The following is a 15,028-nucleotide window of genomic DNA, read 5'->3' on the forward strand; positions in this document are numbered from 1 at the left end:
GGTGTAAGTGTAGGGCCTGTCCCCCCAGGCGGGTCATCAGTGTCCACCGCCTTACTAGATGAGATCGATATCTCAACAATATATATATATATCTATATTTGTATATATATGTAGATATAGCTAAAGTTACAATTATGACAATTGGCCAAAACTAGGACCTTATTAGAGGTTGATTTGGACACTTGGCAAAAACCAAGCCCTTGTTATAATTCCATGTTAGAGGTTGATTTGGACACTTGGCCAAAACTAGGGCCTTGTTAGAAATCCATGTTAGAGGTAGATTTGGACACTTGGTCAAAACTAGGACCTTGCTAGAAATCCAAGTTAGACATAGATTTGGACACTTGACCAAAACTAAGGCCTTGTTATAAATCCATCTTAGAGGTTGACTTAGACACTTGCCCAAAATAGGACCTTGGGTGTTGTTAGAATTCCATGTTAGAGGTTGATTTGTTGGACACGGCCAAAACTAGGACCTTGTTAGAAATCCATGTTAGCCATTGATTAGGACACTTGGCCAAAACTAGGGCCTTGTTAGAAATTGAGATTAGCATTGATTTGGACACTTGCCTAAAACTATGTCCTTGTTAGAAATCCATGTTAGAGGTAGATTTGGACACTTGACCAAAACTAGGGTGGCCTTACAAATGGCTAGTTCAATAAAACTAGGAGGTGGTAGAAATCAAATTTTAAGGTGGATTTGGATTATTATCCAAAACTAAGGCCCTAGTAGATTTGGACACTTGGTCAAAACTTTGGAAAGAATTAGCATTAGAAGGGGATGTAAATAGATGGTTAGATATAGATCTGGACACATACATTAAAACTAAAGATGATAGAATTGGATGGGAGAGGGTATGTAGAAATGGCTAGTTCACATGAGATATTTATGAGGCGTCATATTGTATATAGATTTGGATAATTGGCCAAATGTAGATTGAGTGGTAATGGATGGAAGGATATATATATATATATATATATATATATATATATATATAAATGACTAGGTTCATAAAATTAGGATGTGATAGAATTCCATATATTAGAGATAGATTTGGACACTTGTTGGGTAATAATCCAACAAAAAAAGAGTCCATGTATTTGGTGGAGTTCAAGGATTTGGACACCTAGCCCCACGATCTCAAAAATATTCATATTATGTATAGATTTGGATAATTGACCAATTCTATATCAAGTCGAAAGTTAAATAGGATGATATTAATGATAGGTTATAATATATATTCAGCTACTAATTGCATTTGGACACTTGATCTAATTTGGAGACTGAAGTAATGTATTTTGTAAATGGCATCTCAGTATTCTCGTAGAGAATATGTCAAGTTGAGCATCAATAATGTGATGGTGGCTATAGGGAAGATACATGCAACCCATGAGGAAGATGTGTGCCATGGAGAAACACTTGGGAAAGACCACGTCTTGGTGACCATTGACAACGGCTTCAACCATGACATTGCACTACCATTCCCAACTTTAGATGCAAGAAAATTAGTCGATGCAATCGGTAGCATTGTCGAGTGGTGTAAGAATTCTTTAGAGATCTTGGGTATAGCACCAAACATTCAAGAAGGTTTGGGTTCAATGATGGATGGTGATGATGATTCAAGAGTAGTGCTATATGATGGAATTTCATTCCGTGAGAGTTGGAGAGAAAAACTTGTGTTGTTGTGGTCAAAGGGCAAAGAAGAATGTGTTGGAAAAGGGGTCATATTATCGGTCTTCCCATATGAGGCTATTGGTTTTTGAAGTTTTAGGTGGAGATGATATGGGGGTGGTGGTTGATCAAGCCGTACAACAAGTCCAGTCATTAGTAAATTCTTTAGATAATGGTGTTATTCTTATTAGGTGGCCTATTCGCATTTAAGGATGGTTTGACACTCCTTGTTGAAGAGGATTCTAATGATATGGATGATCAATTCATTGATGAATATGTTGATGCACCAACTAAGAAGAGGAGAAACTACATGGTGAAGAGGCAACCCAAAGTGTTGGGCATAATAGGGAACTCAAAGAGGACAACACTAGATGTTGTTTCCCATGTAGCTACAATTGATTGTTATAGGAGAAAATGTTGCCAAGTTGTTGATCGTGATGCAATGTGATAGAACTGCACAAATATTTTTATGGATGTAACTTACAATTTTGCACTAATTATATGTATGATTCCGTGGAAATGGCATGTTGTGTGGATGGAGTGGGGATAAGACAGTATAGCTATACATTCAATGGTATGGAAATATGTTCAAGAGCATGGTGTGAGATACATGGTATTCCAACTATAATATTTTATAGATACATGGATTAGTTTGAGAATGGTATACAAAGTTCAATGCACGGAAACAAGGGGATTATACGAAAGGCATGGAATCATACTAAACTAGGAAGGGAAATAATTCAAGAATTTATACAAAACAATTATGAGCAGAAGCCTCATAGGAGTAGGACAATGACAAATGGTTCTAGGGAAACCCAACTAGTTATCCACAAGTAGGTGGACATTTTGAATGAGGTTAATATGACATTAAAGTATCTCAATCAGAAAGAAATGTCAACATCAACGTTTGGTAGGATCTAGAATACATAATTCAAGCATGTTAGCCTTGCCAAAACAAGTGAGTTTTCAAAATGCACTATATGCAATGGAATAAAGGATCACGTGGGAGCCACAAAGTACCAAGATGAACGTAATAGATTGATGCATCAAATAAAAGCCCACATGTTCCAACAACTTAGTTGTAGGAACCTCTACTATGCTTGGAGATTGACCTCACAAAATGAAATCCTAATAAGTACTTATGTATAATACATGATAAGATGGACCATAAGAAAATTGTGATCCCAAGATTGACGTTGCGTTCCAAGGATACTGACAAGCCAACACAATTGCGAGTATCACTAACAGGAATGATAACCCACTATGGACAAGGGCACTATGGACAAGGGCACTATGGACATTTTGCTATCGGCTTATGGCCATCTTATCCAAATTTCATAATAGGTTCTCTTGCCTTATGTCTAAGAAACCTTGAGAGGTGTGTGGATATGAGGATGGAGATCTTTCCAATGATGGTATGCCTAGATCTATGAGAGATCTACTAGCACATTGTTGAATGCTTTAAACACTATAAAGTCGTTTGACCAGCATTACCCGCATGATGGATACATGGGTGCTTATTCAACTATGTTTAATGATGTTGGGATAGCAACAGAAGTGTTGAACACAAATCCTAATTCAAAATTCAAGAAGTTGCCAAAAAATTTGATGCTACAATCAAAAAATTGTGCCTCAAAGAATAAGAATTAGTATTTGTTCGTCTATCTATCATTATTAGTTGCTAAAGGAGTATTTAAGATGGATTAGGATTTTTGATGGTTGATCATACACGTGAGGATATTGATGTAATGTTTAATTGGTTTTATGAGAAACTAAGGACTAGCCAAACATTCACCTTCCCACATTTAATGAAAATATTCAAGGATAGCCAAGTATCTGCTCTAACCCCATTCTTGATGATGAAAAAATATCTTGGACTTCAAGGGATTCATTTATGGGTACTTGTCTCATGAACAAGATATTCTAGTGGGGCACTCACGACCATTATAATTCAGATTCGTCATGTAGGAAAAGATTCCATTCATGCAATATAAAGTGCATCCTAAATCCATTGAATGGTTTCCAAAGGATGGTGGCCCTTGAATTATGGAAGAAGGATAGTAATGGTAACACAATACTACCAATAAGGGTTCCATGTCTTGTTCCAATGTTTGAGAGTACATTAAAGATCACTTAGAGTTTGTAAAAGGAATGAATGATTACATATACGATATTAGAAAAGATGAGCTGATGTTCAAGGACCTGATGTAGCTTTCAGTTTGTACATCAACCCAATGATTGAGTAGTATTGGGAGGCCATGGTTCACACACTAGGGAGACCAAGTGTCTAGGATGGAGCTGATGTTCAAGGACCTGATGTAGCTTTCACCTTGTACATCAACCTAGTGATTGAGTATTGGGAGGCCATGGTTCACACACTAGAGAGACCAGGTGTTCAGGATGGATACTTCTCTCAAAAAATTTAGCCAAGAACTCTAAGCACACATGTGGATGATATAACTATTGATATTGATGATGAATTATTAGGATTAGAGGAATTTGATAATCACTACTGTGGACCACAAGGTAAGAGGCCGAAGCAATTACTGTGTGGACCACAAGGTAAGAGGGCGAAGCAAGCTTTTCAGCCCATGGTTGATGTTAGAAAGGGAGACGTTGTTCGTATATTTGACCATCAGGACCAATATATCTTATACGGTTGGGTGTAGCTCAGAGTAACGTAGATGTCAATAGGTCATCTAAAAACTACAAGAAGATTTTAATATAATATTGGGCACCTGTATGCAAAAAGAGAAATGTTAGTGATGCTAAGGTTTATAGAGATTTTTGGAACAAATTTTGGATGTGTAACGAGAAGGATCCTTTGCGTTGGGAACTATCAGACATAATAGTTTTTGTGTGGGTCACTGAGGGGAAAATAGTGCCACAAAAGATTAAGATTCCAACAAATGTGCGTGATAAGGCAAAAGAGATTTTGGCAACATCCGAGAACTGTGAGATGAAGGCCATTGAGTTTAGAATATTAGAGTACTAGGTGGATCTATGTTGGTCACTTTTTGTTTATAAGTTAGTGCATGTTAGTCCCCTACTATTTAGAATTTAATTTCTTTTTACACTTTTCTTTCAAATTTTATGGATATTTTCTTGGCTACATTGTAGCTTAAACGGTGTTTATAAACACCCCATATGTGTTATTAAGTCAACCTTGAGTAGCAACACTTTCTCTTTCAAATTTAGTGAAATTACCAAAATTAATTTAAAGATGTCAATTTCATTTTTTCCAAAATGCATGGATTTTTCTAAATTCCCTAGTATGTAATTTAGATGTAAGAAGTAATGATGCTTCCCCACATATAGAGCAACAATAGAAAACAATCAAAAAGACTTAGTGGACCTTGAGAGTCCTCTATAGAATCCTGGATCCAACATTAGTCCATGGTCAGGCAGGTTGAGGACAGATGTAGGTACACATGTATTATGTAAAGGGAAAGAAAAGGTAAAACAACCTTTTATGCATGATCAATAAGTCATTCATGTGTGGATAGTGAGTGACACTAATGTCTTATAGTAGAGGCTTCATGAGGAGCTTTCCATTCTATCAATTGTGGTTACTCATGGTGCAAGGAGTTAGTAGAGGCTTCATGAGGAGCTTTCCATTCTATCAATTGTGGTTACTCATGGTGCAAGGTTATTTTGAGGACACCTGATAGTGATCTAGGTGTACATAGATCTACAAGGTTAGATATCCTATTGACATGTTGAGATATGATGGATATTTAGCCCATCATTATTCTTACATTGTTAAAGCAATATATGAGTTGGAGCTCACTTATTTTGAGTAGACACTTGGAAATAAAAAATGGAAAGATGCCAAGAATGAGGAGATAGTAGCATTGGATGCAAACACAACATGAGAGTTAGTGCCTTTACCAAGGAAAACAAGGTAATTGGATGTAAGTGGGTGTATAAGGTCAAGCATAACTCAAATGGATCAGTGTGAGCAGATATAAGGCAAGATTTGTTAGCGAAGGATTATGCACAAACCCATGGAATTGACTCTGAGGAGACATTCATCTCGGTTATGAGAATGGCAACTGTGAGAGTTGTCATTGCTATGGCTGTTGTAGAGAAAAGGGCTGGTCTTTACATTAGATGGATGTAAAGAATTCTTTCTCACATGGTGCTTTACAAGAAGAAGTATACATGATGCAACCACTAGATTATGAGAGTGATGCACACCCGGATTTTGTGTGCAGGTTACGTAAAGCTTTGTATAGCTTGAAGCACGCACCTAGAGCATGGTCAAATAAGATCGATGAGTATCTTGTTACCATTGGATTTCTGATATCCAATGCATATATTTCACTTTATGTGAAAAAGATAGATAGAGGGATCGTGCTATTAGTCATTTGTGTGGATGCCTTGATCATCCACATAAATGACTCTATCATCCACTAGTGATAGAGGGATCATGCTATTAGCCATTTATGTATATGACTCGATCATCCACTGGTGATCTTCGTGATGCTGACATAGATGATGTCAAGATACTTTTGAAGCACGTTTGAGATAAGGATTTTGGTGAGCTATAGGTATAGAGGTGGTGAGATCACCTCCTTTCACTTTGTTGTTACAAAGACAGTATAGCTTGACTTGGACATGTCATCCAAGTATGGTATGATAGACTATAAGCCTATTTCAATGCCATTAGAGAAGAACACAAAGTTCTGCATAGATATAGGTGAACTTTTGGGAAGGACCCCACTATATACAGGCACATAGTGGGTAGCTTGATCTACATGACCATTACTAGGCCAGATTTGAGCTATGTTGTTAAACTTGTGAGTCATTTTTGTAGGCCCCTAGAAAGCCACACTTGGATGTGGCTAGATGGATTCTAAGGTACATAAAGTCCACGGTTGATGATGGACTTTTCTGTAAGGTTGGCATAGAGATACAACTACAGGGGTACACAAATGCTAATTGGGCTAGTAGTGTCGCAAATAAGAGATCCACCAGCAACTTTATGTTTTCTTTTGGGAGTACTGGTATGAGTTGGAGTAGCAAGAAACAACTGACAATTGGCTTATCATGAGTACAAAGGTAGAATACAGGGGCACTGTTATGGTGGCTTGTGAGGTAGCTTGGTTTCAAAAGCTACTTTGGTGATATGGATAAGTTCATGGATTGGTCCATTATCATTTATTATGACAACATGAGTAGCATACAGCTAGCTAGCTAGTAACTCAGTTCATCATGCTAGGACAAAGCACATTAAGGTGGTGCATTATCATTTTTTGAGGGAGAAGGTTTTAGTAGGTGATGTAGATCTGGTATATGTTAGCACAAAGCATCAAGTGACTAACATTTTCATGAAGGCACTTGGTACAGAGAAGCTCCACAAATTTAGGAGCATACATATAGTGTAATGTGTGGAATTAAGCTCAAAGGGCAGTGTTACAATATCAAGCTCAACTAGTGCTATGGATATTGATGGCCCGCCGCGCCCGAGTGATAGCATCCACACTTATGCCACTGGCATGGTTGGTGAGATTAAGGTTGATATGCCACCACTGTGGATGAGGCTATTGTGCCACATTTGGTTTACTAGAGTATGGCATAGTTATAGCACTAGCTCATATAGTCAGGTTCACACTATGGAGCGACCATTGTATGTTATGGTAAGAGAGTACTTTCCCTTGTAGTATGTGCTCTTATCTCTTTATGTTAATGGTTGTAGAGAAGACAAGAAGATAGAAGAAAATTTAACCATCCATGTCTCTCTTGTGTCTTACTCTCTTGTGTGTGTGTGTGCTTGCAAGGAACTCAAGCTCTCCCTTTGCTTTGCATTGTTTTTATAAATGGCATTACAATTTTCTTTAACTTCTATGTGAACATGATCATGGGTGAACGAGCACCTTACATATGATATTTCATAAGAATTGACTAAGGCACCATGACATGTGGTTAACATAGATATTGAGGGAGACATGGAAGTAACGTGCTAACCTTGAAACTAATCAAAATTAAGAATTTAAGATACAAACATTAAAAGAGCCACATGAATGAGGCCCAAAAAATTGACTAAGGCACCATGACATGTGGTTAACATAGATATTGAGGGAGACATGGAAGTAACGTGCTAAGCTTGAAACTAATCAAAATTAAGAATTTAAGATACAAACATTAAAAGAGCCACATGAATGAGGCCCAAAAAATAAAAAAGATATACCTTAGAAAATATAGAAAATCGCTATAAACATTAACCACCATGTAGCACAAAAGTGACCACCCCCACCAAGGGTCAAAGTGACTAGGTAACAATGATAGGGATCTTGGAGGTGATCACAACAAAGAAAGGGAGAAGAGGAAACCATGATAAGATAGGAAGAGAAGCAAGCTTGAAGGTGATAGAGAACACATGAGAAATGACAAATGACAAATGTGTGCTGCCAGCCAAAATCTTGAAAAAGGTAAACTCCTCCCTTCCAAAAGTAATATCTAAAAATTATATTAAATGATATAGAATCCTAAAAGTTGTAAACCCCCCTCCCCACCCACTTCCAAAAGTAACATGTAAAAATGATATTAAATGATATATAACAGGCTTGATAATGATTGATATGCATACCTCTATCAATCAGTATACTTTCGCTTGTGTATTATAAATTTATACCCACATAGAATAAAAAGTATTATCACCATAATTTTATTCTTTAAGTAAAATTAATTTGATGTTGGGTTTGATGGTTTATAAAAAAGAGTGCACATGTCATGACCATTCTCAAGGATTGGTTTATTTCTAGCTATGTGTGCAACAATTTTGTTGATGGATAAAAATATATATATATTGGCCAACTTGTGGATTTTGGGTGCTTATCATGAATGAGACCCCTCAATCGTGTGTGGAGAAGAATAATTCTCTTTAATTCTATCATGAATCATCTAATATGGGAGAAAAATAGTGTACTACAACTCTATCCTCCTCTACTTTTATAGAAAAATAGTGCAGTGATCCAACATTATGGGAGAAAAATAGTGTGCTACAACTCTATCCTCCTCAATCGTGTATTGATCCAACATTATCATTGTTCATGTGCATGTAGAGAGGAATAATGCTCTTTAACTGTATCATGAATCATCTACTATGGGAGAAAAATAGTGTACTACAACTCTATCCTCCTTTAATTTTACAGAAAAACAGTGTGTTAACAGTTAGACTAGCATAACTATATGCTTTATAATGTTATTTGGGTCAAAGAATGGCACTCAATCAATGGAAGTTTTTAATTGGATAATAGATTAGAGCCTGAAATTTTTTCATGGCATTTCTAAAAGCATGGTTTGATAAAATACATGATTAGTAAGAACCTTTTATTTTTATGTAATTAGGAAATAATACTTTGATAAAAACAATGATTAGTTAGAACCTTTTTCTAGAAAATAATACTTAGTTTGATCAAATATATGATTAGTTAGAACCTTTTATGTTTAAGTAACTAGGAAATAATCTTATCTAATCAAAATAAAAAGTTTCTTGTCTTTGTGAATGCATTAGCCTCTTAATTATGTTAACCTACTCCACTTTTACTCTAAAAGGTTCTAACTAATCATGTATTTGATAAAATGAAGTATTATTATTTCCTAGTTACTGAAAACATAAGGTTATTACTAATCATATACTTGATCAAACCAAGTATTATTATTTCCTAGTTGGGTGGAAGCATGTTAAAGTGCTACACTTTTTTGTGTCTCTGGGACGGGTTTTAGTTAGCATAACTTTTTATAATGATTATTGGATCCAAAGATGACCCACAATGCAAAATTTCCTATCATATTATACATCATTGGAAAGCTCTTGAAGAAGAGAATATTTATGTATATAATCTGCAAAAAATTCTAATTTTATTTGTAAATTTTTTACCATGTACCCATCTTTTATGTTAGCACTATTAAAAACCTATAAAAGCGTAGCATGTTAACATGCTTCTACCCAGTTATACTGGAAAACAAAATATTTTAACTAATCATGTATTTAATCAAACCAGCTATTATTTCCTAGTTATTGGAAAGAAAAAGGCTATAGTGTTTGCCTAATGTTTCTAAATATCCAAGTTTAAAGAAATTCCCTAACCTAACGATTACGTTGGTCTTTCATTTTTTTAAAAAAAATTTGATGATGTTTATCATATAATAGATTACAAATTTTCATTGTCATTAGGTTACTTAGAGTTACAAGATTCTTCTTCTTCTTCGTCGTCTTTGCATCTTATCATGTACTGCTTTCTCTCAACAATTGCTCTTACTGCACTACTAGGAAATGATGCTTAGATCAAAATAATTTAGTGACTAGGAAATGATAATTAGAACCTTTTATTTTTTTTATTTTTTGTGACTAGGAAATGATACTTGGGATCAAAATAATTTATTAAAAAGTTGACTACCTTTGTGAATGCATAAACCTCTTGATCATGTTGACCTAGTCCACTTTGTATTCATCGTCTGAGTGATGTAATGCAAGGGAAGTTTGGTGAGAGAAAGGAGCACCTAAGAAGATGCAAAGAAGAAGAAGAAGAACAGTGAGAACAAGAAGAGAAAATGAAGAATCTTGTATATTTTAGAAGTTTACCTAACCCTATGATAAAGCAACATTGTAATATAGGCAAGTATTATGTGATAAACATCATCGATGTTTTTTTTTTAAGAGAGGCCAATATCATTGTATGATATAGATAGGTTAGGGACTCATAATAGGCTTGTATGATATGGTAGTCAAAATATCTTCCTTGTAATTTTCATAATTTTGAAGGGGCAAGTAAATAGGGAGGTTGATTGTTTAAGTAATTTTATGAAAATCAAAATTCTATTTTAGATATCCTAATTGGTAATGCAAACAACACAGGTATCACTCAATTCAAGATACTTTGAAAAAAAAAGTCTTCATTTATATAAATCACACTTGAATAAGGTTTCTCACACGTACGCATGTGCATCCGCCTCTAGCAAAAAGTGTTAGAGAGCAGCATCCTCTAGCAACAAAGGCAACAAGTGTTGGTGGCATCCTCTAGCAAAAACAAGATAGTTGTATGTGGGAGAAACAAGTATTGGATACGGGTGGCAGCAACCAATCGTGTGTGGGGATTAAATACCCTAGAAGATACGATTTTAATAAGCTTTAAGATTTAAAAACACCCTAATGATATGATTTTCATAAGCTTTAAGATTTCAAAACCCTAAAAGATAAGGTTTTAAGAAGCTTAAGATTTATAATGGTTGGTGTAAAAATGCCTCAATAAGAGGTAGCTCACATGCATTTAATAAAAAATGTATGTGGTGTCATATTTGTGCAAAGATGCCCAAGGGAGGGTATCTTTTGTGTTTTTTTTGGTCATGTAGAACCATATATAGGGTTAAGACCTTTTTTGACTTTTCTTTGGTGCTTGAGTTTTCATTGGAAGATTTGGTAGGGCTAAGATCTTTTTTTACTTGTCTTTGGCGATTGAGTTTGCATTGGAAGATTTGACAACCCTGGAAGTCGTTAGCGAGGTGTGACATGCTATGTTGTGGCCATGTTAGGCTAACATTTTTGACATGTGAAGTGGAGCCCAAGATTTGGTGCATGTGATGTGGCACATGCACACACACACACACAACACACACAGAGAAAAGTGCTTATGACATGAATGTTAATTTAATTTTTTGCATCTATGATGCATGCTATGACTAGTTCCAGATGAGATGAATGTCATAGGTATTTATATTCAAATCCAATTGTTGTATATTCATTGATGATAATATGACATGTTAGTCCTTTACCAAATTCAATGGCATTCACTATACCTTAGATCGACAAGTTTTCCAAAACTTATGTTAGGACCATAAGTTTAACATGAATTTACAATGTGCATCTAATGACAAACTTGTCCTCCAAAGGTTTGAATGCTTTGTGGAAAAGCCATAGTAGGCAATGGTTATATATATATGATGTTGCAAGCTCAGGTGTGTTCAAAGGGAGATGGAAGTGACTAGATGTGGACGAGGTAAGTTCTCAAGCATGTGGCTTTTTTTGTTCTTTTTTCTTCCTTTTTTTGAGTATTTGTTGGTAAATAAGGGATGGAAAGCTGGTTTGTGGATCACGTAGTCACGGGAGTCCCGATAGTGTATCGTGAAAAGCGTCCTTCCATGCAGTCAAAGCGCACCAACCCACGTACATCCCCTTATTCACATGCACTTTGCACGCTTCGTTATTTCATAAATTCCAAAAACAAATACCTCTTCCCCTTACAGCTCTTGGCAAGCTTGATTTCATGTTAATTATAATATAATAATATTTTTGCTCGATTCAAGTCAAATTGATCTTCAAGCACAAGACTTTACCAAAATAAAAAAAATTTAAAAAAACCACAACAGTAATGTAGATTTTTTGAAAAAGTGAAGATGCTTTTTCTTTCCAAATTTCTCGTTTTTTTTAGATAAAGAAGTTGTCTAAAAATAAGTTTCCCCTAATTTGATGGTGGGAAATATTATTTGCCACTGGGAATGTTTATCAATAAATAGGCGTTGCTCATCAATGGTGATCAATGGAGGATATATACGGACGAGGAGGGTTAATGCTAGAAATCCTTAAAAAGGACTAAATGGGATATTATTAAGATTTGATAGGTAAGAGAGACGTGTACAAAAGCAGGTTTCTTGGTTGGATTTTTTCGTAAAAGTCAGCCAATATATTCAAGAATTTCACAGGAGGGGCATTGTTTTTGTTTTTGTTTTTTTGTTTTTTTGTTTTTTCTTTTCTTTTCTTTTGGGCAGTACTAGTGGCGATAGAGTCCAAGGAAGGGGCGTAGGGGGAGAACCTTTTGGCATGATGGCTACAGGGAGTCACGGGGTACCATACCCAGCTGCAAATAATAATAATATTATTAAATTAAAAAATAGAAAGACATATAAAGCTTAGACTATCCCCTAATATCCACAAAAATAATATTTTTTTTGGAACTAGACTTTCCCCCTTGGTCAAAAGCTGTGGGCTCCAAAACCACTCATTGGTTTGCCTCTTATAAAACGAGCGCATGGGGTCTTCCTTTTCTTCATATTGAACTTCACTTTGTGTTTATTTGCTTTGTATATATGATGATGGGGGCTCCATTTTCTTCAAATTGAGCTTGTTTATTGGCTTGTTTTGGGGACATTTGGTAGCTAGCTAGCTATGGCTACCATGAAGCTTGCCAATGTGTTGCTTGCAATGTCCATGATGGTGGTGATAGTGGCTAGTAGCCCATGTGAGACACCTTCTAAATCTCCTCCTCAACAAAGCTCCAAACATCATCATTCTAAGCCACCCACAAGAAGGCCATCTCCTCCAACTACACCAATGGTCCCAACTAGGCCACCCAAGTCTCCATATCCAACCCCATCAACACCCTATAAGCCACCATATCCAACCCCATCAACACCCTCCAAGCCACACCACACTAAGCCTCCTAGCACACCCCACACACCATCCACACCCACTACACCATCACCATCCACACCCACTACACCATCCACACCCGCTACGCCGCCCACTACGACGCCAACCACACCCACCACACCAAGTGTTCCAAGCCCTCCTCCTCCACCAGCTACTTGCCCTGTTGATATTATCAAGCTTAATGTGTGTGTGCCTGTTCTTGGTGGCATTCTTGGGAACCCCCTTCAAAGTGATTGTTGTGCTCTCCTAGGGCTCATTGGCCTTGATGTGGAGGTTTGCTTGTGTGCTGCCATTGATGCCAACGTCCTTGGCATCATCACCGTCCATGCCAAGCTTGATGTCATCGTTACTATCCTCACCACTTGTGGCATAAAAGTGCCTCCTAACCTCTCCTGCTCTTAAGTAAAATCCCCCCCCCCCACACACACACACACCAAAAGCCTTCACACTCTTACTTTTACGTTAATTATATAATTTACATATTTTCCATGATTCTGGCATCTGCAATTTTTTTTTTATTAAGAAACAAAGTTGCATGTTTATGATCTACATGAGATTATGCATCTGATGTTAGTGTCGCATGGGATTGATGCTGTTGCATGGTTTAGTTATACGCTGGATAACTAGGTATGTTGGAACAGTATGCCACATTGGAGCTAAGTTCAAGGTTAATGACTGTAGTAGTTGGTTGAATTATATATATATATATATACACACATATATATATATATATAGAGAGAGAGAGAGAGAGAAAGATCAGAGAGAGTGGGGGAGGGGTGTGCGTGTGAGAGAGAGAGAGAGAGAGAGGGGGGGGGAGTGAGTAAGTGAGAGGGAGAGAGAGAGTGTGTGTGTGTGTGTGTGTGTGTGAGAGAGAGAGAGAGAGAGAGAGAGAGAGAGTATCCCAACTGCAAAATTAATTCTCTCTCTCTCTGTTTAACATATCTAATTACACTCCTCCTTGCAGAGACTGGTATGCTGGAGGCCGACCCGGCATGGTCATGCTGTCCTGTTCATTGTATTTGAAGATTAGGGCTTGCATGATTTATTGGTTTTCAGCTTCGTTGCTCATAATTTGCAGAAGGTTTCGATGGGTTTCTCATGATGAGAGAGGCACATATATTGTATTCAGCAACTTTCAACATGATTTTTATTTTTATTTTTTCCCAACTTTGTCAACTTAAACCTGCAACGTTATAAGATAATGAGGAGACTAAAATATTATAATCACGAAAATCGCTACACAGAGCTTTGCTTCCTAGGGTTTCTGCAGGATTTCATAGAATATCTCATTGGAGACTCGATGCGATCATGGTGGGAATGACTGCTGCATCCCGTGAATGCCTTAGTAAAAACAATGGAAAAGGCTGCGCTTCGCAAACCTAGGAAAACTAACAGCCTGACATGATTTATGAGCATTCGGATTTTCTTTAGCCATCGGGTTTGATTTTTGACCGGGGCCCGCCCTTGCCCTTCAAATTTTTTAGAAATCTAGCAAGTTTCTTTTTAATTTTAGTGTAATTTTTTTAATGGGCATTTTATAATATTTCAAATGTTTTTAGGCATGCATGCTCAAAAAACGGGCTTGACGCCCATCAAAAAGCAACTATGAGACCACAAAAATAGCTTATTACCTACTATTGAGAGGTTTTATAAGATTTTGAAAAGAAAGGCGAGAAAAAATGAAGACCAATTAATAGCCAATTCTTCTCCCCACTCCCCTTGTAAACTAGGTGGGACGCACCTCTTACATCCAGCGCTCTTATAAGGGGAGGTTTGACAAGTTTCAGGAGTGAGGGCATCTATTTACACGATGTAGGTTAGGTTGAGTGCACAATATTCACCATTATTGATAACATAGCTCACTAGCATTGCAAGGATTTTGCCAAACTTAGTGACTTCTTTGGAGGCAAAATGTAGAGCCTCAT

General features: G+C 36.7%; 1 protein-coding gene across 1 annotated transcript; it reads left to right on the forward strand.

The window, feature by feature from the left end:
• Positions 1-12,716: 12,716 nt before the first annotated feature.
• On the forward strand, positions 12,717-14,270 carry LOC147616664 (uncharacterized). The gene is made up of 2 exons (XM_086777732.1): positions 12,717-13,505; positions 14,068-14,270. Exon 1 carries the CDS (start codon positions 12,840-12,842, stop codon positions 13,503-13,505), a length of 666 nt encoding a protein of 221 aa, XP_086633858.1. The 5' UTR covers positions 12,717-12,839; the 3' UTR covers positions 14,068-14,270.
• The last annotated feature ends 758 nt before the right edge of the window (positions 14,271-15,028 follow it).

This window comes from Cibotium barometz, chromosome 38 (assembly GCF_041138505.1).
Source record: "Cibotium barometz isolate CiBa-2024 chromosome 38, ASM4113850v1, whole genome shotgun sequence".
In the NCBI taxonomy this organism is placed as follows: domain Eukaryota; kingdom Viridiplantae; phylum Streptophyta; class Polypodiopsida; order Cyatheales; family Cibotiaceae; genus Cibotium; species Cibotium barometz.

Bases quoted from the DNA above. Each gene is read 5' to 3' on its own strand.
- LOC147616664 (XM_086777732.1), top strand. From the start codon at position 12,840: ATGGCTACCATGAAGCTTGCCAATGTGTTGCTTGCAATGTCCATGATG.